This window comes from Cricetulus griseus, chromosome 9 (assembly GCF_003668045.3).
Source record: "Cricetulus griseus strain 17A/GY chromosome 9, alternate assembly CriGri-PICRH-1.0, whole genome shotgun sequence".
Taxonomy (NCBI): Eukaryota; Metazoa; Chordata; class Mammalia; order Rodentia; family Cricetidae; genus Cricetulus; species Cricetulus griseus.
In genome coordinates, this window is record NC_048602.1 from 20413927 (window position 1) to 20441238 (window position 27312).

The window sequence follows — 27312 nt, forward strand, 5'->3', positions numbered from 1 at the left end:
GGTCAAGTAAACACAAAAGGAGTCAGTACAATTGACCCCTTGTCAACTAAAAACACAAATACATCACTATTAACCCACAATGTTTCCTTATTTATCCAACAGTCTAACATTAAAAATATTAAGTAACTTTAAAATTGTCACAGTCTTTACAAATTCAAACACATTAAAATTCCAGTACCTTTAAAATGGCCAATTCCTTTTAAAACCCAAAGACTTTTAATATTCAAAGTCTCAATTGTGGGCTCCAGTAAAATGAAAAGTAAACCAAATAATTAAAGTGGGAACAATCAGGGTACAGTCACAATCAAATCAAATAAAAGCATCAACAACTGTCCAATGTCTGCGATCCACACATGACCTTGTGTTACTCTTCCAAAATGAGGGGTCATTTCTCCTGCTCTGCTCTCTTGTCGTACAAGATCTGGTTGGCTCCACTGCACTGCTGACACTGTTCTTGGTGGTCATCTGACGGTACTGGCATCTCCAAAATGCTATGGTCTTCTGCTGCAGCTGGGCTAGACTTTCACGAATAGCCTTTCAAAGGATCTCTTTCTGGTGGCAAGCCTCAACTTCTTTGAATGACCCCCCCCCCCCTGCATTGGGCCTTCAACAGACCGATGCTACATCTTCATCAATGGCCTCTTCTGCGATTTAATACTTGCAAGCCTCAGCTGCTCTCTATGAACTCTTCCTTAATTGCCAAACCAGTAACACCTGGACGACTCTCACTCATTAATCTTACAGCCTACATGAGGTATAACCATGGTCACCTCTGTAACACAGGTTCTCTGTGCTCTCAGGAAACACTTTCCAGAAGATGTCATCTGACTAACCTTGCTTCATCTTAATCACCAGTAATTTCTAACTAACCAGCTAGTTAGGTCCAACTACCAGCATCAATTAGTTGTCCCAATAACACAAAGATTTCACCTCAGTGGTGCTGGTGTTTTGTTCATTGTGGTTGGTCATTTAGTCCCAGCTGAACAGAATGACACAATGTTAATTCAAAAGAACAAATGACCCTGATTGAGTCTTTGCGTATTCCTCTGAATTCATAAGCCATTTCTCCATCTTTTGCACTGCTCTCAACATTCTTGACTTCCAAACTCCTAACAAATGTCCCACTGTGGTCCCAACACTAATAGCTTTTATAGCCCAATATTCTAAAACCCTTCCACGATCATCTTCAAAACAGGTATAAGTCAGTCACAGCAATACCCCACAAACCTGATACCAAACTTGTCTTAGGGTAGTATTGTCAAACAAAAGACCATGACCAAAAAGCAAATGGGGGAGGAAGGGGTTTATTTGTCTTATATTTCTATGTGGTTGTTCATTATTGAAGGCAGCCAAGACAAGAATTTAAACAGGGCAGGATCCTGGAGGCAGGAGTGAAGGCAGAGGCCAAGGAGAGGAGCTGCTTACCGGCTTGTTCAGGCTACTTGCTTATAGAACCCAGGGGATGGCACCAGCCAAAATTTCCTGGTCCCTGTCACATTGATCACTAATTGAGAAAATTCCTTACATCTGGATTTCATGGAGACATTTCCTCAACTGAGGTTCTTTCCTCTCTAAATCTAGCTTGTGTTTAGTTGACAGAAAACCAGTCAGTACAAAGCCTTACACCTGCCAAAAGAACAAACATGAACAATAGACAAAGTATCATGCAATAAACTCATAAACTTGTAGGGTCGTTTCATCGGAAACCCGAGGGACATTAGAGAATACAGGAAAAACGATTTGCACCCACAGAAAGCAGACTACTTCAATTCTGCCATATTCGATCTCTGTTCAATGCCTACTGAGCAGGTTATATAAAATGCTCTGAGATTTGAAAGAGGTGTACAGCCATGTAATTAACAGTTATCAAATCTTGAGTTAAAAATAGTGTTTGAGAAACTATGCTAGGGCACTACTTTGATCTTAACATTAAGGATGCAGAGGCACACAGATCCTAGGTAATTCCAGTGATGGAAAACATGGTAAGATCTGAACCAGCCAGGACAACAAACTGAAATATTTATTCAACAAAACAAAGCTGAAAGTAAACAACACCCAGACAATTGGGCCATTCATCTAAGGGAAGTCTGTTTTGTTGGACAATGGATACAATTGGCAAAGAGTTAATTTTTCTAATACATTTCAGTCGTCAAAATTATTTTAGAAATACTAAGCAATACTGTCCCAATTTTGTAGCTGTAAATACAATGTTGTCTGATATACATTTACTGGAAATATATGGTGCTTACCCATAATCTAAGGTATAAAATTAAGAATTCCTCATATGAATACATTTTTCAGTGCTGTAATTATATCCCAGAAAGCATACATCTCAGAGGGAAAATTAGATTGAATACTTTCAGCATTATTTTGAGACTTTAAAGACAAGCTAATGCCAATACTTCTCAAAATGTCCCACACAATAGAAACAGAAGGCTAAACTCTTTTTATAAGGCTACAGTTACCCTGATACCCAAATCACATGAAGAGACAACTAAGATAGTGAATTACAAACCTATCTCCCTCATGAACATTGTTGCCAAAATACTCAATAATGTACTGCCAAACCGAATCCAAGAACACATTAGAAAAATCACCCACCATGACCAAGTAGGCTTAATCCCAGAGATACAGGGATGGTTCAACATAGGCAAATCTGTCAATGTAATCCACCATATAAACAAACTGAAAGAAGAAAACCACATGATGGTCTCACTAGATGCTGAAAAAGCCTTCCACAAAATCCAACACTTCTTTGTGATAAAGGTATTGGAAAGAGCAAGGATAACAGGAATATAACTAAACATATAACTAAACATATCAAAGGCCATATACAACAAGCCAACAGCCAACATCATGTTAAACGAAGAGAAGCTCAAAGTGATCCTACTGAAATCGGGAACAAGACAAGGCGCTGTCTGCTCTCTCCATATCTATTCAATGGAGTACTTGAAGTTCTAGCTAGAACAAGAAGACAAAAAACAGAAATCAAGGGGCTAAAATTGGAAAGGAAAAAGTCAAACTTTTGCTATGTCCTGTTGGTATGATAGTATATGTGATCCCCAAAATTCTACCAGGGGACTCGTACAACTTATATACACCACCAGTAATGCAACAGGATACAAGATTTACAAAAAAAAAAAAAAAAAAAAAAAAAAAAATCAGTAGCCCTCCTATATACAAATGATAAACAAGGTGTTTATCACCTTTTACAATGGTCACAAATAGTATAAAATATCTTGGGGTGACTCTAACCCAATAAATGAAAGACATGTATGACAAAAACTTCTATGTCTTTGAAGAAAGAAATTAAAGAAACATCAGAAAATGAAAAGATCTTTCATGTTCTTGGATAGGTAGGATTAACATAGTAAAAATGGCAATCTTACTAAATGCAATCTACAAATTTAATGCAATACCCATGAAAATCCCAGCAATAAAGAGAGCAGCCTTTTTTCTGCCTAAGGCTGCTGAACCGTCTATATACTGTATGTGTGGAGCCCTTTTAAATTAATCAGGTACTACAATGTCAGTAAGCCCTGAGCATTGAACACAATCTTCCCTACTTTAGTTAACCCATGCCTTTGCTCTAACACAGTGGTTCTAACTTTCATAATGTTGTGATTCTTTAATACAGTTCCAAAAACTTAGAACACCCTGTAAATGGATAGACAAGCAGTATCTTAGTTGCTAAATATGTGGTTTCCTACGGTCTTAAGGACCCCCTTAAGGGTAGTCCCAAAGGGGACAAAAACCATAGGTTTAGAACTGCTGCTTTAACATCGGTACTCTGTTAAAACTTCACAGGAAGCATTAATGGGTTCAACAAATGTTTATAAAACACTTAGCACAGGGAGATGCAATCTATGTATCTATCTACTCACCCCAACTGGGAACTGAAAACAGAACCAAGTGCAATTTGATGGACAAATGACCTTTATTGGAGTTAGTGGAAGAAATAATGGGACAAGGGGCTCAAACACAGTTGCTATTGTGAAGCTTGAAACCTGCAGTGATACAGGGTAGAGGCTATCTGAAGGATATTGCCAGCTACAATAATGCACATCATCTTGGTGGCTCGGTGTCATAAGTCCTCTTATAAGTGGTATGATTTGTCTGAGTTTCTTCATTCAAGGATACTGAATCCTGTCAGTTTCTGAGATTTCTTTATGCTATTATTCTGGTGTATTTCCTTGCTAAAGCAGCTTCCCTTCAAAATGAATCATTCCAGTCTCCAGGAACCTTTTGGGCAGCAGCACCTTTTCCAGGCATCTCCTTTTTGTCTTCAATATGAAGGACTTGTAGATGAACAAGCAAAAATTTTAATAAAAAATTTCCTACATTGTCATATTTTTCAGAATTTTCATCAGCAAAAAGTTGTTGTTTTCTAAGATTTGAACAGTACATAAGAATTTCACAAGTTTCTCATGTTCATAATGATTCTTTAGTATGGAGCTTTAAATATTGTTATGAATCGAGCTTGGATAACATTATTTCCTATGGAAACTTTTCTCCCCAATATGATTTTTATTTTTTTTTTTATTTTAAGATTTGAGAGGAAGGAAAGATTTTTATGCATACTTTACATTTGTGAAACTTTGCCTATATAAGAATCTTCACCAGGCTGGTGAAACCCAGAGAAACAGCTGACCTGAATAAAAGGGAGCTCTTGGAGCCCAGACTGATAGCTGGGAAACCAGCATGAGACTGATCCAGACCCCATGAACGTGGGTGTCAGTGCGGAGTCCTTGGAAATCTATGGGGCCTCTTGTAGTAGATCAGTACTTATCCCTAGCATAGGAATGGACTTTGGGAACCTAATCCACATAGAGGTATACTCCCTGAGCCAAGACACAAGGGGGAGGGCTTACGCCCTATCCCAAAGGATATGATAGACTCTGAAGACTCCTCCCCCCCACCTTCCCTGGAGAACAATAAAGGGTATATGATAGGTAGGGTGTTAGTGGAAGACGGGGAGGAAGGAGACAGAATTGAGACTGACATATAAAACAATTTGTAAAGTTTCACTTCAGATGAATTCACTTATATAGTCCAGGAAATGAGCCAATAGGAAATAACTTCTCACATTTCTTAGTTTGTAAGGTTTCACTGCAGGGTATATTCTGAGGTCTTTTCAGAGATGAAACAGTAAAAAAGAATTTGTACATTAACAACATTTGAATGGTTTCACTCTTGTATGAATACTCTGATATGCTAAGATGGGATTTCTTAGTAAATCATTTGTCATTTCAATATACATCCAATTTACAGGGCTTCTCTTGTATGAATTCTCTGATGTTTTCTCAGGCCAGCATACTGCTTAAATGATTTCTTACACTGACTACATTTGTAAGGCTTTTCTCCTGAATGAATTCTCTGATGGGTTTTAAGATTAAATTTCTGGGAAAAAGATTTGTCACATTCACTACACTGGTAAGGTTTCTCTCCTGTATGAATTGCTTGATGTCTTCTAAGATGGGAGAAACTGATAAAGGATTTGTCACATTCACTACATTTGTAAGGTTTAACTCCTGTATGTATTTTCTCATGTCTTCTAAGATGGCCACAATTGGTAAAAGATTTCTGACATTCACTACATTTGTAACATTTCTCTCCGGTGTGGATTCTCTGATGTAGTCTCAAACTGCTTTTATGAGTAAATGATTGATCACATTCAGTACATTTGTAATGTTCAACTCCTGTATGAACTTTCTGATGTCTTCTAAGTTGTGAACCATGGACAAAGGATTTCTCACATTCTCTACATTTGTATGTTTTCTCTCCAGTATGAGTTCGCTGATGATATCTGAGATAGAATTTCTGGGTAAAGGATCTGTCACATTCACTACATGTATAAGGTTTCTCTCCAGTATGTATTCGCAGATGTCTTCTTAGATGAGAGCCACAGGTAAAGAGATTCTCACATTCACAACACTTGTAAGGTTTCTCTCCTGTATGTATTCTCTGATGAGTTGTAAGACTGGCTTTCTGAGTAAACGATTTGTCACACTCACTACATTTGTAAGGTTTTTCTCCTGTGTGGATTCTCTCATGTCTTCTAAGATGAGAGGCACGGGTAAAGAGAGTCTCACATTCACTACACTTGTAAGGTTTCTGTCCTGTATGTATTCTCTGATGAGTTCTAAGTCTGTGTTTGTGAGTAAAGGATTTCTCACATTCATTACATTGGTAAGGTTTGTTCACTGTGTGAATTCTCTGATGTGTTTTAAGATTAGAAGAGGTGGAAAGGGTTTTGCCACGTTCATTACATCTGTAAATTTTCTCTCCAGTGTGGATCCTGCAATGTCTTTCAAAGTCTGGTATATGATAAAAACATTTACCACATTCTATACATTTGTAGAAATTTTCTTCACAATGGATCTTGTAATGTTCTTTGTATTGTGATAAATACCGAAAGGATTTACTACACGTTGGACATTTGTATAGATTTGTATGAGATCTTTGATATCCACTCAGGCTTGAGAACATCTTGGAGTATTTTCCATATTTCCTGCATTGCTGTGGTTCCTTTCCAGTATAAATCTGTCTTAGCATGGGCTTAGATGGAAATACATTATCAGACTTTGTAGTGTTGTATTCTTTCTTTTCTGTATGGATTCTCTGATTTTGAATGACAGTGGAACAGTAATTTAAACAGTCTACACAATCTTTATATTTGCATGGCTCTTCTTCAGTCTTCCCAGTTTTATGTCTGTTTATTTCTGAAGACTCAGCAGAGGCGTGACTGTGATTACTAAATCTGTACTTGTTGCAATTTTTCGTAGTATCACTTGTGTCATATGGTATACAAAGGCAGAATTCCTGAATCCTCTTGCCAGGATCGTTGCATTTATATGTCTTCTCTTGGATCTTTGCATGTTCATGGACATTATGTTCTGTGCCTTGATCCAAGACCTTCCCACATTTATCACATATACGATGGTACTCTGGAAAATTAGTGCAATATGAGTCATAAGAATTAATGCATAAACAATGCAACTGATGTTTTCTAACACATGTAAACTAGCAATTCTCAAGGATAGAGATCTCAACAATGGTGTTTTCTGTTTCAAAATCATTCAATGCACGCTCAAAAGAGCATTCTGTCTGATCTATATCAAAGTTCAGTGACCCAAAACAGTCTTCTCATGGTTATATAAAAACACTGTCCTCTGAAGGCAAAAATGAGAATGAGGATTAAAGGAACTTTGAGAAAGGAGCTCTTTGAAGATCATTTGAAGAAGAATCCTTCTCTATTTTTTTATGTTTTTGACATAGAGTCTCACTGTGCAGCTCTGCTCAGCTAGGAACCCATTATGTAACTAAGGTTGGCATGGAACTCACCATATACTCTTGCGCCAGCATCCAAAGTGCTAGGATTCAAATCATGCTGTGCCAGTACTAAACATAGAGAACATAAGTGAAAAGGTAAATAAGTAAACAAAACAACAGCTTTGTCTCCTTTAAACACCTGCATTTTGGGCTAGAGAGATGGCTCAGCAGTTGGGAGCACTGACTGCTCTTCCAGAGGACCCAGATTGATTCCCAGCAACCACAGGCAGCTCACAATTGTCTGCAACTTCAAGATCTGACACCCTCACACAGACATACATGCATGCACATACAATAAAAAAAATAAAGCAAAAGCAAAAGAAAAATGACTGATGCATACTTATAATAAAACTCTGCATTTTAATAATCAGAAATTTAAAAATGAGAAATTTTAATTGGCAAAATTAAATATTTCAATTATGTGTACTGCAATATATTTCCTTGTGCTGAATATTCCATTTTCTTTGCACTTTCAAATTTTTGTTAAAAACTAGGTGAGAGAGCTGGATAGATTACACAGAATATAGCATTCTAGAGAACACAGAAAAAAATAAAGGAAGCACCATGAAAAACCCATTTTGGTAACTCCCACATCTCTGGGAGTGACCAGATAATTCAGAAGAGTTTTCATATACACAAAGAAGGTAATACAAAGCATGAGTCAGGAACTCTACAAGAGCACTCTTACCCACAAAGACTAGATTGCTGTAACTCTCTAACATCACATCCATGTACAGTGTCCTCTGAGCACTGTCTAGACATTCCCATTCCTCCTGTGAGAAGTCGACATCCACATCCCTGAATGATAACAGACCCTGTAATACAAAATTACCTATGTACCATTGTAGTGCTTTACAAAAGGCATTCCTAGATAAAAGAAATCTAAAGACTAAGAGATATATTTGTGATATAGATGAAGTTTGGCAATTATTCAAAGACAAAAGTTTTTAGAAGTGTTGTTAGGAATGTGTCACAAGTCAAGCACTGCTGCTCTTCCATAAACAATGTAAAGAATGACAAGTGCACAATGCACCGTACTTTGTACATTAAAAAAATGCAGGTGAACACTCATGTACTTAAATAAAATATTGCTGTAAAGTAAGAAATACAAACTTGTTTAGCATTTCTCCCTATGTAATTAATACATTGTTGTAGAAAATTATTTTAAGGTATGTTACATTTGCTTATGCTGCATTTGTTTAACTCTGTGTAGCTGTGATCCTTTGCCTTTCTGAAACACCTGATGGTCTAATAAAAAGAGCGGAATGGCCAATAGTGAGTTAGGAGAAAGCATAGGTGTAGCTGGCAGGCAGAGAATATAAACAGGAGAAATTAGGGAAAAACAGGGAGCAAGATAGAACTAGGAGAGGAGGAAGTCAGGGGCCAGCCACCCTGCCAGACACAGAGTAAGAGTAAGACATATAGGAGTAAGAAAAGGAAAAGGCCCAGAGGCAATAGGTAGTATGGATAATTTAGGTTAAGAAAAGCTGGGTAGCACAAGACAAGCTAACGCTAGGCACTCATAAGAAAATACAACGCTCAGTGTGATTTATTTGGGAGCTGGGTGGCAGCCCCCTCCCCGCTCAAAAGAGCAAAACAAACAACAACAATACATTGCTTCAGGGAGAGGAAAACATAGGATGGAGGAATAATTCTTTCAAAGAATTATTATACTCAAAAATTAACAGCTTGCCGGGCGTTGGTGGCGCACGCTTTTAATCCCAGCACTCAGGAGGCAGAGGCAGGTGGATCTCTGTGAGTTCGAGGCCAGCCTGGTCTTGATCGAGTACCAGGATAGGCTCCAAAGCTACACAGAGAAACCTGTCTCGAAAAAAAAAAAAAAAAAAAAAAAAAAAGGCTTATGTGCAGTACCAAATCACCACTCTGTTGAAAGTTCTTACTAATATGTTCTACTTTATGTAGCAAAAATGAGGAGACAGCAGTGCTTATACCCCTTCTGAAAAATAACACCAAAGAGAAAGAGAAAATGAAGGAGAACTTTCCACTGAGTATTGAACAGAACCTCTCCTGAGATAATGATTTCAGGTGTCAACACACTTTTCATCTCTGTGTATCAGAAGTCAAAGACAGAAACCAATGTGATCTGCTCACAGACACATCAATTTTATAGCAAGAGCAGGGAGCATCTTCCATCATCTATGGCTCTATGATGCACAGGAAATATTCACTATTAAGATTTGAGACAGCGAGGCTCTTCTAATTTTATTTTGTCATACATTCATCAGGGATGTCTTCAAAAATTACCCAAATATTTTCATGTCCACATTCACAAGTCTAGTTCTGGAAACTTGGCCATTCCAGAAATGCAACTGATGTGGCACCTAAAACCTTCTTTCCTCATGAATATAAAAGGACACAAGTCCATCCTACCCAGAAACTTGCTCCAAGCCTGAAGTTCACACAGTAATTATTCAGCCTCCTTTTACAAGATCAACCCATAAGGATACAGAATTGTTCTGAAGGATTAAACCAGGATACAAGGCATACTGGAATATAGTCTTGTGAATGAATTGGCTGTTTCTCGCTGTAGATTCTTCCTGTAGCTTATTCCTTTCTACAATAAACTTGGGATTTAATTCCCACAGTTCAGCACTATCTGATCAATTATTGGGCACAATTCCTGCCATGCATTTGGAGTTTGCTGATTATTCTCCTTAGCTATGTGTGAAGCCTATTCTCCATTAGCAGGTCTTAGTTTACTGATTACATTCCTTAGCTATGTGTGAGACCCGTTCCCTTTGTTCTCCTCTCCTATGTAACTACAGAGATTTGCCTTCCTGCAATTATTCTTATTGACAGGCATTTAGTCAGTTTTTAGGGCCCAGCCAAAAGCATTCCAACTAAGACATTCCCAGATATCCAAGGACACAGAATTACTACACACCCAAAACTGTTGATTCATAGCTGCCCAGATAGAAAAAACAAACATGCACTAGTTTTGTCTCTCTAGCGTAGACACAGAATAAGTTAAACTAACCCCGCACCAAAAGACTCTGAAACTTCCTGAATTTATCTTCATCTGAGTTTATTAACCCAAGATCTTAGCTGCTTGTGTTTCACATGAGAAGATAATGACAAAGGTAATCAGCCCATTTGCTCACCCTCAGGAAAAAGTAAACTTTCCTATAGACAAGTACCAACACAGAAGGTGCCAGGTTCTGTTTCTTGAATTACAGTCCTAAGCAATTGATGCTAAAAGCTTCTCTTAGCAGAAAACAATAGCAAAATCTTGACAGCAAACCAAAGGCTGCTTGCTTACATTCCTCTGTTGTTTACTAGGTTGCCTGCTTACCCAGTACTTCCTATGGATGCTGGCAGAAAATTGGCCACTAAGTAAAAAGACAACCTTTGCCTTACTCGTGATTTCTACTGTTAGAAACTTTCAGCTTTTTATCTAACCACTTAAAAATGTAGCCTAGCATACTAGTTTCCCTTCCATGAATTCTCTGATGCTTTAATCTCTTAACTAACCTTCTTCTCCCTTAAGGGGTTCATGGGAACCCTGAGCTGATGTGGAATAATGTTCTCATACACTGTAAAAATTTGTCACTCTTATGGGTTTAACAAAACACTGATTGGCCAGTAGCCAGGCATGAAGTACAGGTGGGGCAATCAGACTAGGAGAATGCTGGGAAGAGGAAGGCAGACAGTGAGTCTCAGCCAGAAACAGAGGAAGAAGATGAGAATGCCTCACTGGGAAAAGGTACCAAGCCATATGGCTAAACATACATAATTCTCATGGGTTAATTTAAGTTGTAAGAACTTGTCAGTGATAAACCTGAGCAAGAGGCCAAACAGTTTATAATTTATATAGGCCTCTGTTTATTAGGGACTAAAGGGCTGCAGGACCAGGTGGGGCAGAAATTCCCATCTACACTGATGGCCCTCTAAAGTTTTCAATAGAAACTGGCCATCAATATGTTGTTAGGAGTATCAGTCACAAGAGATTCTCTTTCAGAATTGCAGAATGTAAGTCACTGAAATTTATGTCCTCACAGTATACCATATATAGAGAATTGAAGTCTTAAATGGTTACAAAAATAAAATAAATTTTCAAAGAAAAGTGACATGACACTGACCTGGGGACCATTTACCAGAGAAGAATTCATTCTTCTTATTGCTTTGCGCTGGGTTTTCTGTCACAGGAACAAAGACTGGAATCCTTGTTGAAATTTTAGGTCATGTCAAAAATGCAAAGCTAAAATTAATACAACTCTGTAATGGGCAATGCCAAACAACATAAAAAGACCCCAAACCCAAAATGATTGCAGAAAGCCTGTAAACATTCCTACAGACAATAGAGAGCATGGGAGGATATATTTAGAATGGGGAAAGAAAATGACTATAAACCATACCATTGCACCTAGAAACTCTTAAAACTTCATGGGAAGGAACGGGTACATGGAGAAGTTTATAGAATAATATAGGACATCCACTCAAATAGCACTGCAGATCAAAATTAGAGGCAAAGAAGAAGAAACAGAAATTATGCATGAGAGCACAGGGAGTATAATACATTTTATATAAGGAATAGATGAATAGGAGAGTTGGGGATTAACAGACTATGTCTAACACACAAAACTTGCAAACTCCATTTCTAACTAGAAGGGGAAAATTAATAACAGTAATTATACCACAAGAATATTTCTAAAAGTAATGAATAAAAGCCCTGTAGTATGGAAATGTCACTAGAAATGAAAGTGTCATTAGAAATACAGCAACAGATTTTGTGATAAACTCATAGAGGAAACAGGAACAGAACACAGCTGAACACAGTAAAGGGCAGGTGTGTAATGAGGCCAACTTTACAGTATAAAGAACAAACAAAAATCATTAGCAAGAAAACTGTAAGAAGAGTAAGAAGGCATGTGTTATATTATTGAATGCAAAGGCATAACAATAATCCAGAGAAATCTGGATACGACAGGATTCAGGAGAAACAGGAAGGAAAGGCACCAAATTCCACTTTAAGATGATCACTCACAAACCTTGACAGTAACCATGGGAAAGTCTCAGATTTGATAAGTTATTTACATATTAGTGAAAAGTACAACATTAACAAACAAAATCAGAACTTTTTGTATTTATTAATAATGACAATATGAAAAGTTTAGAAATCTAAGCCAGCCAGGTTGTTTCCAAAAGATCTAGTAGTAATTCTAAGTAATAATGAATTCACTTCTTTGAATAAATGTTTCAGGCATTCAGGGGAAAAAATAGCACAAAGAAATTAACTTCCATGCATCGTATTGATGAGCAAATATATATATATATATAATATATATATATGTCTTAATTAGGGTTTCCACTAATATGAGGAAACCCCATGACCAAAAAGCAAGTTGGAGAGGACAGAATTTATTTGGCTTACACTTCCATCATTCAAGGAATTCAGAACAGGAACTCAATCAGGGCAGGAACTCAATCAGGGCAGGAACTGGGCGACAGGAGCTGATACAGGAGCCATGGCGAAGTGCTGGTTACTGGTTTGATCCCCACAGCTGGCAAAGCCTGCTTTCTTACAGAATCCGTGACAACCAGCCCAGAGACTGCTCCTCTCACAAAGGGCTGAGCCTTCCTTCATCAATCACTAATAAAGAACATAACAATACCAGGCAGTGGTGGCACATGCCTTTAATGCCAGCACACAAGTTACCTGTGAGGTGGAGGCCAGTCTGTCTACAAAGTGAGTTCCAGGATAACCAGGACTTTTACACAGAGTAAACCTGTCTCAAAATACCAAAACCAAACCAACCAAACAAACAAGAAACCCCAAGGGCTGATCTCACGGAGGCATTTTGTCAACTGAAGTTCCCTATTCTCTGATAATTCTAGCTTGTACCAAGTTGACAAAAAAACAAAAGCAAAAACAAAAAACCTGCAGGTGGTTATATTACTAACAACAAGTGGGACTGATGCAACGCCATGAGGCAAATACTGACACTTTCCACAAAGAAGTAGTTACAGTAATAGTAGACACATGGCCATGGGAAAATAACAAATATCAAAATGATCCATAGGAGTGAGAATAATGGGGAGTATCACAGCACTTGGAAAAGTATCATGACACAGAGAGCAAAGGCAGTATGGTCCTACACATAAACAAGTACGCAGATAAACAGAACGGAGATCTCAAAAAGAAACACAAAGCAGACAGAAAAAGGAAGCCAAATACACGGAAGATGAACCAACCCAGTAAAAGAGTGGTTTGGGCATTCTCTGCTGGGAAAGATTGCGGATGTGTAGATGAGTGCTTTAGATCCATACCTCTTCCCCTATACAAAAATCAACATAAACTACATCAAGGGCATTCCTGAAAAAACTTGAAATGCTTAAAGTTCTAGAGGAAAACAAGACTAAATCCTTATTTAGAAATAAACAAGCACACAAAAAATAATTCCAAGAACATGGGAATTAACCAGGAAAAAATGAGAAAGGGATTTCATGGAATACAGGGCTCTGCATGTCAGAAAAGTACACAAAGCACAAATGGTAGCTAAGAAAGTAAAGTACATACTTTGCTTTTCTCTGAGAAAGTGGTTAATATATATACATGAAGAGCTGCTTAAGGTAAAAAGAAAAAGGAACTTGGGATAGAAAGAAGAGCTTTCAGTGGAGTTAGGAACAGAGGAAACAATGGGTTTTGGAGGATTGGCAGTAGTTATGTTACGAAAATGAGGTGACAATAGTTGCCTCCATGTAATGAGGGTTAGGGAAGGCTTGAGATGGACCCTTATCATAAACGAACAACTCAGCACCACTGTGTTCTTCATATGACATCATAGGGTTAAGAGACATGTGTAATATGACAGCCTCACAAGCTCAGGGGAAAAAAAAGACTGCTTCAGTATGATAGGAATGTGAAGGCAGTGAAAGATGTTTCTCCAAAAACCCCTGAAAATTGTCGGCAGTGTGAAAATGAAGTCACAATGCCAGATCAGTCAGTTACTTTCTTAGAAAAGGTTTGATATGCTCTAGAATTTTCTATCATTGGACATAGCTATCAGTAGTCCTTGTTGTTAGTTCTAGTGTTATGTAGTTATTAGTTCTAGTGTTATGGAGTTTGTGATTCTTGGGGTGGGGGAGAAAGCACAAATACAATATAATTATAAAAGAAAAGATGTAATGATTGGCTGCTAGCAGGAAAATCTCTGAGACAAAATTGAGATTGCTCCGGGCTGAGATATGATTGAATGCTTAATTAAAATATCAGCAATTATCCCTACATAAATGGGAATCAAAAGGCTGGAGAGATGGCTCAGAGGTTAAGAGCACTGGCTGCTCTTCCAGAGGTCCTGAGTTCAAGTCCCAGCAACCACGTGGTAGCTCACAACCATCTATGAGATCTGGTGCCCTCTTCTGACATGCAGACATACATGCCAGCAGAAAACTCTATACATAATAAAATAAAAAAATTAAAAAAAAAACCATAAATGGGAATCAATGATTTTTTTTCATGTGATATCTAGCCAGTGAAGAACATGAGTAGTTAAGAGTGCTATGTGATTTCACTGTCTTAAGAGATCATATGCCATAAAGTAGAAAAAAAAAAGTCACAGTCCTAATGAGCTCTCATTGTTTAACCTTTAGACTAAAAATGCAAATGCAACAAATCTCAAATATTTTAGATTGGATGGACCTTCATATAATGATAAAGATTTAAGGTTATATTTGTTACAACATACTGTATATGTGATTCAACTCTGGTTTAGAATATACTGTATATGATTACAAAATTTTAAGATTAAAAAGGTAAATTCAAGTTAACAAAAGCTGACTTAAAAATTTACACCTAAGTCCTTATGTTATTGCTAATTGTTCAACACAAAGCTTCTAGAAAATTTAGATGAGTTACAACATATGTTTAATTAATAAAGTATATTTGATAATCAGAATTTATAACCACCTAAGGTCTACTTAGGCTGCCCTGGGACTTCCACTACCAACAACCAGACAGGGTGACTGTCCAAACAACTAGCACGTCTCTGTCAGTTTTAATAGAATCAGAGTGGCTTGGTCTGCATTTAGGCTTGCTCAGGTGAATTCACCTTTCTCACGTCTCTAATAGTGTTAATAAGTGGGTTAGTGATACCTTTGCCAGCTTAGCAGCAGCAACCAAGGCTTCAGCTGCCTTCTGTTCTCATGTGTAAAATTCGGGATACAGTCCTCATATTCCACGAATGTCATGGCAGCAGTTCCATGGAAACTGTGCCAGCATGCAAAAGTCCTGTATAAGATTAACACAGCTCAAATACCAGCATGGGTATAAGGGATCACTGCACCACTACCTGAGTTATTATACACCATAGACGAGGCCTCAAACTCACAGAGATCTGCCTGCCTCCGCCTCCCAAGTACTGGGATTAAAGGCGTGTGCCACCAACACACAGCTAGATGCTAATTTTAAGTAATGGAAATCATTTATATTGATATAATGACACAAAAGATATATGCACAGCACTGGGATGTGATTACAGACAGGCAGCCAAATAAATTACAGTTTTTCATAGTATTGATTCTTATACAGAAAGCCAGTAACATGAAGAACTACTCTAGAGAATATTTACAGCAAAATACTCCAGAAAAGAGGATCTTGCCTTGTGGGTTGCAAATCCTTGCAAAGGGAGGGGATGAGGTGATAGAAAGACCCTTTCATAGGAGTCACCTAAGACAGTAAGAAAACACGTATTTCTGATGGTCTTAGAAACTGAAATGTCACTCCTCTATCCATGTCCACGTGACTCTCCTCCCATGCAGATGCGCTAACACACAAGCGGCTGGAACTGAGTTTAAGTGCTGCAGCATTAGGATTCATTTCTAGGGAAAGAGAATGTGGCAAAAAATCATTCTTATGTCTCATTAGTACTTTCATCGATTTATTTTTCTTTAGATGCTGTATTTTTCATGGTGGGGATCAATGTTTTGCAGCATGAATGGAAGTGCTCTAAGTTACACATGGCTGTCAGCCTCAACGCTGACGCAGGGAAATGAACCTAAGTCCTTCTAGAGAATCACCTCAACACCCCCCACTCCCATTCCATTTCCACTGGCTCTTGAGCCCCTCAACACCCATAACCTCCAGAATACCTGGTGTATTTCATACTGTCTCATTTCTGTCCACCTTGCAGGTATCTAGGTTCTGTAACAAAAGCGAGCAGTTCTGGATTATCAATGAAACTGCACAAGAGAAAGACTCTTCTGAAACCTCTTGCATTTCAATCACAGTACTGTGCTAAGTAAATAAAGAGTAAACAATGTAAAAGATTCTACCAATAATTCCCAAAATCTTTTGCACTATCCGAATACATAAAACACTTAGGGACCATCTTCTATTAGCACAACTAACTTGAGTCCAACCACTTCTAACTACAGCTCAATAAAAAAAAAAAAAAAGGGCCAAAATGGAATTGAATGATTATGACAGTGATATACACCGCTGTGTTTCTGAATTTGTCATGCAACAATGATGAAATCTGATGATTCCCCTGCAGGCTTTATAGCAGCCAGGGAAAGAAAGATCCATGAAGAAACAAGAATGAAATTTAGCTCAGCTCCATTTTATTGTAACTGGGCTAGATAGAGCCTTTCTCATTAGACAGCAAAGAATCACCAAGTTGTAAAATGACATCATTCCTGGTCTTCCAGGAAGAGCAACTGTGCACCTGATTCCATTGAAGAAGTAAGCTACGTGTTAAACTTCCCTGGCATCTCCAGTGCTTATCTGTGAGTACAGCCTCATTTTTTCCTCTACAACGAAAGACCAACACCTCCTAAAAGGACAAATACAAAGAATATAGTATCACACAAAGCACTTTTTGTAAACTGCTTGATGCTTATAAATGGTCAGATCCCACCCCTGAGGATCTGCAACCAGGAATGTCTACCCACAGAACATCCTAACTGCCCTAAAGTCCAGAAACTGGCCCTCCAGATACAGGCAATCAAAACCTTCCCACAAAGTAAAAAGCCAAAAAAAGGTCAGGACTTGGAAAACCCACCAATCCTAACCCTGGAAATGTCCACATGACAAGCTCCATCCCCAAGAAACACTACATAGACACTGTCTTCTGCTCAGCTCTCTACTACACCTCCAAACTCCAGCAGAAGCAGACACCCTCTTGGGTTTCTCCGCACAAATAAAACTCTTGTGTGAGGTTTGTTGTGTGGTGTGACTCTCTTACTCCTTGGTACCCAACAGCAAAAAAACCTTACCCGTCAGAGGCGTTACACTCGCATTGGGGAAACCTTCCACATAGGACCAGAGCTGTAACACTTGCAATTCAGGAAGCCTTTCAACTCAGAGCTATAACACATTGATGCACTGATTGGAACAGGCTCTTGTGGCACCTGTAGTCCCCGTCCCACTCAGGATCTAAGCTGCATTGGGACCCTATGCTCCATCTCAGGTTCAGCTGTGACAGACTCACCCTCACCTTCTGGCTCACAGATTGCTTGGCAACCCATCCATCAGAGACAATTAAGTATGTTTCCCCTTTGGCTGGTATAAACGCTTCTTTGAGTCCAATGAAGTGTCCATTGTTCATCAAGCACCCTTTTGGTACTCTTAGAAAATGTTCCTTCAGTCTTTAAGGCTATGGCTGGCAAGCATGTATACAGAATGAGTTTCAGGATGGCTAGGGATTATACAGAGAAAAGCTGTCTTGAAATGAAACTTAAAAGTAAACAAAAAGTATCCACATGTCATAAGCCAACCGGGGAAAGACAGCTCTTCCTAGCTATGAAGGAAGATGATTCCTTCACTACTTTTGATTATGCTAACAAACATTCTTCTTATTGGCCTCAATTCACAGTCCCTTCTTTCCCTGTCTGGCCTCTTTGGCCTCTCTCCATCCTCAGTGATAGGCTGCCCAAATCAACCCTCTCAGCAACCTACTTTCAGCCCACTGGCAGCCATTAGTTCTTCAGGCTCTGTCATGGGTCACCTTTATATGCCCCTATCTTGCCTATACTGGCCATTGTTCTCCCTTTATGGCAGGTTGCCTGGGTGAAGACTTGTTCAGGATACATATCCCTTTCTCATTATGCAAATGCTCCCAGATAGGAAGAGATTGGGCACCTACACTTCTAAGTCTTCCACCTTGATTAAAAAATTACATTATATTACCCAATCTTACAATCTCATGTTTGTATGATTCTCAAACAACCTTTTTTCCAAGGAGCACAGGTAAGTCTGGGATCAGGACAGGGCACATGCAGGCAAAATCTACCAAAGAAATGCCACCCACCCAGCCAGCACTAAGAAAAAACAAACAAACAAACAAAAAACCTGATGGTGGCTAAGGGCTTTTGGCCAACTATAGCTGCCTGGGTACCAAAAGCTGGGGAACCTCGAGGTCCATGTGCTCAGGAGGGACATTGGACATGAGTCTCTTCAAACCCTCACAAAGCATTCTGACCATTCCCATAATGTATGTTATCAAGAGGGTCACTAGACCAATGACTGTTCTCATGTCCTCATGTGTGAGAACAACACGCCCAGATCACATTCCAGCTAACCACGCATGTCTAGGGGTGGTGGGGGTCCCTTGGCCCAACCAGTACTATCACCAACAGGGAGCCTTGGGTAGTCATCACACTATCAGGGCAAAGCATCTCCTTCCTTCAGTGCCACAATTTCAGGACTGATTTCAGGAATTTTGGAATAGGGGAACAGTCTTGCCAGCTGTATTTTTAGGGTTATTCCCCTCACCCACTTCTTCCTCATGGAACCAACCATCCCCTTGCTGGTAAGCAAACTCCAAGACAAAGTAGAAACTGCTGTTTCTTTTGTTCCCTCCAGACATCCTCCTCCTTCTCCAAAGCACACAACCTGACACACCCTTTTCCTTAGTGGTTTTGCAGGTGGATTGCTGTCGTGACCCAGCATGTCTCAGCTTTAAACCATGAGGGTCTGCCTTAGTGGGGGTGCGTGGACCTGGAAACTCCTAGTAACCCATCAGTGATAAAGACCAAACACAGGCATCTTGTCATCTTTAGGGCTCTCAGTTCCATGTTGTAGAACTAGAGTCATTTCTTTATTAGCCATCTTTTCTGCTGTTTCTTAACCATCCCGCCAATACCACGAGGGAACCATTTCTCTCTTTGTTCTCCTCTCTCCTCTGGCCGCTCACCCCTAACCTTCCTAACCTTCAGTCCTCACAAGTTACTCACACACCTCTGATCCCCCTGCCCAGGTGCAGGCCTATTCAGATGCTTAGGCGCAGAGAGATGCAAATTAGGAGGCATATTACCCTGAGGACATGGTAAACAATAGTAGCCCTACTGGCATTAACAATACAATAGTGGGCTGGAGCTTTCTAGTGCTCCATGTTTAGCTGGATCTCAAAATATTCCATAATGGAATTATTTGGTCCCCCACAGATTCCTCAGTATGGGGCCAAACATTATTCCTCTCTCATCCAATTACAAAACCCTTTTACACCCATCTAAGGGAAAAGGTAAGATTATAGCCCACCTACCTGATTCTGGCTGTTTGGAAAGACTTGTCTGTTTTCTGCATGTATATGGGTCTGTGTTTTCTGGTGTATCTGTATGTTTTCTTATAAACATGGGAGCCAAGAGGGAAACTGGCCACTCCATCTTTTATTACTGATTAATCTTTAAGTATAAGTATGTGAGTGTTCTTTGTTCTGGATCTAATAGTTTTATCTTTTGTGTTCTCGGCCACTGTTAGCAGCAGGACACCACCACTAATGCTGCTTGCTATGGATGCTTTGATGGCCAGAGTGCAGAATTTATCTCTGGGTTTTCGAGTCATTGGATTAAGTTTACCAAAGATAGGATTTAGAACAGTGCTTATTTAATATGGTCTTAAAGCTATATCTCCATGCATTCATGTACAAGACGGTAGCTCTGGCCACAGCTGCACTTTTTTTCTTAACACAAAATCAAAGAAGATAATATTTGGGTTATCTACTACTGTCATCTCTTCTCAATCCCTGTCCCACCTTCTAACAGACAAAAGTCTCTCCAAACACTACTCCCTTCCAGAGTTCTCAGTCTTCAAGTAGCATTGGGAGAAGTTGCCATACTTATCTTTTATCCAGGCTGTCTCAACAAACTGACTCAAGTTGCTGATCTGATAATCTTGAGGCATGTACAGATCATTTGTTTCTGCTACCGTCAGATTTGGCTCCAAATTCTAGTCTGCCTCATCAGATGCATCCTGATCTAATCATCCATCTCTCCACGCCTACTTAAGTGACTCCTCTCTGCCTCCTGGAGCCTGCTACACTCTCTGGAGCCCAACCATGTGGACAACTCTCTAGTTATTAAGATAATTGCTCCTCTCCTTCTATTAGAAAAAACCTCCTTGTTTCCATGCCTGCTCCACCAAAGAGAAGCCTGCTAAACCACACAGCTTCCTTAAAAGTGATATAGTTATTCAACAAAACAAAGCCAAAACCAAGCAACACCAGGCCAATTTGATCATCTGTTATGGAAAGAGTGCTTTCCACAGAAAAAGGAGACTAAAGACAATTGGGAGTCCTTGTTTTCTCATACATTTGAGTGATAACATAAATGTATTACTATTGAACAGATGCTTTCTTTTTCCTAACCCATAGTGCCACTTATAACTATAAAAAACAGTGTGGTCTGATATCCTTTCACAGTTTGCATGTATACTGCCCTTTTGCCCAACTCTAGGGTGTAATATTAAGCACCACGTATATGAAAACACATTTCTGAATGCTGTATTTACATCCTATTACATCCTAATGAATAGAAGATAGTTTGCTTAGTAAATGTTAATGTTTACACCCCTAGCTGTAAAGCATCCTAAAATATACTTCCTGATGCAGTAAAATCTGAAGTGGCCCCTTATGTGACTAACATCTAAAAGACGCCATGAGAGGAAAGGCCACTCTCTTGAACAGGCACATGGTAAAACGGAGTTAGAAAGCATGGATGAATTAATTTCCAGGAGCTAATTGCCACAATAGCAAACAGTATGTTTGCAGACAACATATAATGCAAATTCTCTACCAGATCATGCTTCTGTAAATATCCTTAGCATTTACAAGTTGAATGAAAATATCAGGACGAGTTCACATGATCTAAACTTTACCAACAGAACTGAGATATCCATAGCAGAATATCAGAGTCCATATTCTGATGAGCAGCAGTAGGCACTGATCACACACAGCCTTGTTTCTGTCCCTGCTTGTTTCGTATCAGTGCAGCTCCTCTGACCTGGCACATTCCACGGTTGCCTGGATGCCTACTGGTTCTCACAACTTCCCAGATGAATTTCCCAGGCTGCCAATGGATTCCTGCTGCCATTGCATGAATTGGGTGTTCACGTTACCATGGCATTCGGGGCTGCGATGAAATTAAAGCACAGGCACAGTTTCCCTATCTGTCACCTGAATGTCATCACCTGGAAACTGCAAGAGCAACAAGTACTTTTAACTGTTGAGCCACCTGCCCAGCACTTGGTTTATTGTTACTTAATTAACTACTGTGGAAACTTAAATTAATGAAGAGTGAGACAGAATTCATGGAGTACTGAGAACACTTTCTTAGAGTGTCAGCTCATGAAAAATGGTGACAAAGATCTGGGGTGACAAAGACACACTGAAAAGTTTGAGTAGCAATAGGTGCTGGTTGTAAAACCTATTTGTCCATAATAACGTGGCTGAGGTCTTACAAGCAGAAGAAAAAGTCAATCTCAAGTAGGATATGGAAAATTATTTAAAACATTTTGTTGAAATTAATGAAATAGAGACTAGAGAACAATACAATGAGTCAAAGCGACAGACCTGTTTCTGTGAATTGACAAAAGTAAAGACGAAGCATTTTTCACCTAATCCAAGCTAAAGAAATGAATCCCCAAATAACATAACTAGAGTTTTTAAAAAAGACATTGCAGAGTATCCCAACGGCATTAGAGTTACTTTATGGAGTATTGCAGGAAGTCGTACACAAGAACAAATGAACAAACAAACAAAATAAGATAACCAAAACAAATTGGAATTGAAAAAAAAAAGGACAGGCTCCTAGAAACAAGTAAAAATCTCAACCTGTTAAGGTATAAAACTAGAAAAGGTATTAAGCAGTATTAAGATTGAAGCAAGAAGTTTCCTCAACAGTGTGTGAGGACTGGATGGATTCAGAACATAACTCCTTTCCTTTAGATAAGCCTTAGATATACTAACACCAGGAGGAGATGAGTGGATAACACAAAGAAAAGAAATGGTAGAAACTCATTACACAAAGCTAGCTTTAACTCAATCCCTAAAGCAGGTGAGGCCAAATACCAAAAGCAGATGAGCCCAAACAAACAAATTCAAAGAAAAACCACAGACCAGTTCCAGGATCAAGATAGACACAGATTGTCTCTAAATTACATGGAAATGAAATGGGAGCTGATTTAATGCCAAGAATGCAACACTGTTGCAACACCTATAAATTAATCTAGACTCAGTGAGAGAAGAAATGTGATCATCTCAATGGATCCATGAAAGGCCTGTGGCAAAGTATTACATATGTGCATAATAAAAGCTCTGAAGAATTGACAAAAACAAAACAAAACAAACAAACAAAAAAAAGGAATATGCCTTAGCATAATAAAGACAACCAGACATAATCCTAAACCTGACAATACAAAAGACGTCTGGAATGATTTTGCCCTAATCAGGACAGAGAAGGTTGTCCTGCACGCTCAAAACATTGCATCACTAGGTACACTGTTCAAGGACAGAGAAAATGCTAAAGGTAGTAAGAAAGGGGACCTCTTACATAAGAAATAAAATTGTGCAATTTCAAAGTAGAAATACTCAGGAGAAAGCTAAGATCTGATATGCTACTCATATGCTGTATAATGACAATACAACTTTTTTTTTTTGTTTAAACATACAAATAAAAAGATCTGAGAGATCAGCAGATCACTCACAGTGTCTAAAAAGTATCTCAGGCTGTCAAAACTGCTGTGTAGGCTGGGTCCGGGGATAGAAATCTAATGGCCATACCTAGATTTGGATCCCGTGTGCTATAATCCCAATCTGCCAGGCAAGGAATGCCCACTGGTGTCGTAGAGGCAAGACTATTCTGTGAGTAATAAAAGGTTTTCTGGTTTCATCTGAAGCTGGCTCCACAGAAGGAAATACATGGATGGTACCAGGGACCTGGCCAAAAGCCAGTGATGGTGAAGGTCACAGGTCGTAGGTGGGAATCCACTACTGACATTCTGCTACATGTACAAATAGGCAAACAGCCTTATACAGCTCTCATCACACTCACATCCTGGTCCTGCTTTCAGCCTAGGTCTAAGAAACATTGTTTTCAATGGGCAAGAGTTATTTCAGAGATTCATAACTGGTCAAACACTGAGAACAACTGACTGCTTACTGCACAGGCTATGACTGGAATGCCATAGTCACACATCTAAATTGCAGAGAACATTCTATAAGACAAGGGGAAAGATTTTAAGAGCTGAAGCATGGGGAGGTGACATCTGAAAAACTCTCTAGTCATATGACATATCAGTTGGAATTATGGACACATTATGACCTGTATACCTGATCCAAACCTGCCCGTATCTTACGTGAAATATGAGGAAGACAACTGTCTACCCAGGGATAGGACAGAGTGTAACAAGGGGTAATGGTGTGTGAATAAACCTATGAAATCGTTAAACACCAATACTTATTAATTATAAATTAATCAAATGAAGTGACTGTGTGCAATGGAAAAACGCAGAGAAATGGGAATAACTGAAAATATGAAGAAATAGCCTTCAGAATGGAGAAATTTATTAGCAAACATTTCATTGTGCAATGCATAAATACCCAGATTTTAACAAGAGGCAAAGCAAATATAATCAAGAAATAACCACCCCCCCCAAGTGACAGTGCACAAAAGCTCTGCCATAGGCTAACTGTAAACAGCTCATGCTGCACATGTTTACTGATAGAGGAAATGTTCATCTAATGTACACTAAGACCTTTCCTTCCAGGCACTATCTACATTCAAGGTCCTAAACAATTACAAACACTGAAGATAAGGAAGGAGAAAGAACGCACAAAGACAGTCTCAGTGTGAATCCACCTCGCAAGACAGTGTGCAGTCTAGTAAAGAACCAAATAGGAAAAAGAGAAAAACCTCGAGAAGATAGCTCTCAAGACATACACTGAAAACTATCAACAAGCTAGACAGAAACTCAGAAACGGGGAAAGAAACACAACAGAGAAAAAATTAACAAATTAGTATATGTTTATATTTTCCTTCAGGGATTTCTGGAAATCTGTATCTTTGATATGCCCCAAACCAAATATGAAAATAGGATGCTACTCCAAAAGAAAAGGAGTACTCCTAAAATCAAAACATACACTTTCCAAAGAAGTATTAACTTCAAATATAAGGATACAAAGAATGAAGAAACTTTTTAAAAACATTTTTCTATGAAGAGGGTTGGTCATAATTATGGTAGGCAACAGGAAAAGCCTAATCTATAAATACACAAAATAAAGAATATTAACAAATGATCAAATGGTACATTTCTAGAAAGCTATCTGATCAACATGAATGCAGTCCGTAAAACAGTTTCCAAATACATGAAGCAATCAATGACAAAACTGTAGGAAGCCAGACAGTGATACGGGTAAGCTTCAGTGCCCACCACTGAGAAAGACACCCATACTCAGGAAGCACAGAAAAGCAACAATGACTAGCAGGCCTGCAGAAAATCATCCACACAACAACAGAAGATGCCCCGCCTTCTCAAACTTCAATCAGCATGCTACACTGTGGCCCTGTTTTATAAACAGAACAACTCTTTAAACCTAGTAAAAATCAGTGTTTAGAAGTGTCTTTATACTGACATATCAGTATAAAGAAGGGTGAATCCAAAAAAGAAATGTGAATTACTGACTCACTGCATGTTCTCATTCAAAGACGTGAAGAAATGTAAAAGGACGTTTATGTTCTAGAAAGATTCTATGTAATTTGTACCAAGATCTGAAAGGCATTTTTCTTAAAGAGAGAAAATCTTCCTACAATTTATAAAGTTGCCTGAAACCACAATAACTTCAAAAGTTATGAGAAAAAAAAAATCAAACCCAGAGGCAACTTCAAAATACATAAAAATTGTAGCAACGCAAGCTGTGGAGTGTTGAAGACACAGGACAAGGGATGTCAAAGGGAAGACAATGCAGACGGGGTTTAACACCTGGCAGAGACACTAAGCAAATATCATCAAAATCCTGTTGGCATTATTTTAGGAAGTAGCGAAATGAACCCTAAAAGAAACAGAACCTGAAGGAACTACAAGATGCTCCAAAACCTGTGAACAGGACAAACCAAGAGGCTTCAATGGTTCTAACTAAACACCATGTTGAAATTGTGAAACCACTTAACATTGGTATAAGACCACAACCAGCCAGGTAGATAGAAGAGGGGGAGCATCACTCCCAGGCAAAGTCAAAGAAAATTATATTTGCCTCTGAGTATTAATACTTAACATACAGAGACTTCACCCACCAAAAAGAGGATGATGGTGAGATTAATCTCAAGAATCATCGGGAATGAAATAGGATGTGGCAAAAACAATGTCATGTCCTGTCTCTGCTGTCACTTGAGCCGTCCCCTTCCCCTGCACCACTTCCTCAATCCCGCTAGCATACCTGGGTCCTCTGCTATCGCTGCCTCTCTCTTCTCCATCCAGGGCTCTTTGCGCTGCCTCACAGGTGAGCAGGACTTACTGAGCAGCGTCAGGCTTGGACATGGAAAAGAGATTCTTCAGAAAGCACCTGGAACTTCTCAAGGAACAAGAATGAAAGATGCAATCACCTGTGAAAAGGAAAAAACGTGAAGGGAAGAGAACAGATCAAGAAAAGTGTCTCTGTGATACGTGAGACTCATTCACACACAGCTCACAGATGTGCAGAGAAATCTTTCCAGGAATTCTGAGGCGGAGCAAGGGAGACGTCAAGAAAACTGTCCTCACCCTCACAATCCAGCCTGCTGCAGGACTACAACAGATCTCTGCAATAAGCCCTGAGAGCAGGGTATATGCATTCCTACTCCTCCTATAAGAAGTCCACAGTCACAGCACTGAATGAATTTCAACAAACCCTGAAATAAAAAACAACAGTTTGCAGCCAATTACGCATGGGTAGGGTGCTTTTCTTCTACGAAAGAGACATTTTTCTGATACAGTGGAGTGACTATAAATACTCAAAAGACGCTTTACGACTCATTTTCATCTATTGTGACTTTCCTAACTTTAAAATAGTCTGGTGTGATATAGTCTCACAGCATTCATGTTGGGCTTGCCTGGACCTACCGTGTAACCGAAGAACACAGCATGTGAAGACGTGTTTCTGAATGCTGTATTTACACCCTAGACTGCATGCGTCTCAGATGTAAAATTAATGGAGAGTAAAGGATTTTCTTAATGTTTACAGCCATATGTGTGGCACTCCATAAAGTATATTTTCTGTTTACTCATACCTATACTGGTTCCTCAAGTAATTATTATCTACAAAGCTCTCTGGGAATGCCTAGTCTCAAGGATTAAGGACACTGTCTTCAATAGGCAAGCAGTAAAACAGGGATTTCAGAAAGCGTGGATGAATTTAAATTGCAGGAGCTCTGGAATTGCCACAGTAGCAGAGATAATCCTCTCTGGAAACAGCAGACAATGCAAATGCTCTACTAGATTATTTTTTTAAAGATTTATTTATTTATTATGCATACAACATTCTGCTTCCATGTATATCTGCACACCAGAAGAGGGCACCAGATCTCATAAGGGATGGCTGTGAGCCACCATGTGGTTGCTGGGAATTGAACTCAGGACCTCTGGGAGAGCAGTTGGTGCTCTTAACCTCTGAGCCATCTCTCCAGTCCTCTACTAGATTATTTTATGAAGAAATAGCCTGACAGTCATAGGATAAATGGGAAAAAAAGAAAAGCAACACAACAGTAATGCCCACT

At 39.1% G+C, this 27312-nt stretch overlaps 2 protein-coding genes across 2 annotated transcripts in view; both read right to left on the reverse strand.

Annotated features, from left to right (window-relative positions):
* LOC113838144 (zinc finger protein 260-like) overlaps positions 1–26162 on the reverse strand; it is a 79383-nt gene extending 53221 nt beyond the window's left edge. The window contains exons 1-2 of the mRNA XM_035449524.1: positions 26054–26162; positions 25998–26019 (exon numbers count right to left, since the gene is read on the reverse strand). The gene's annotated coding sequence lies outside the window, so the exon portion shown is untranslated. The remainder of the gene's footprint in view (positions 1–25997; positions 26020–26053) is intronic.
* On the reverse strand, positions 4796–26019 carry LOC100761886 (zinc finger protein 883). The gene is made up of 5 exons (XM_027433932.2): positions 25998–26019; positions 11433–11515; positions 8021–8147; positions 7345–7401; positions 4796–6947 (listed from the first exon to the last, which is right to left on the reverse strand). The coding sequence occupies exons 2-5, from the start codon at positions 11460–11462 to the stop codon at positions 5266–5268; spliced, it is 1896 nt and encodes a 631-aa protein (XP_027289733.1). The 5' UTR covers positions 11463–11515; positions 25998–26019; the 3' UTR covers positions 4796–5265.
* Positions 26163–27312: the final 1150 nt, after the last annotated feature.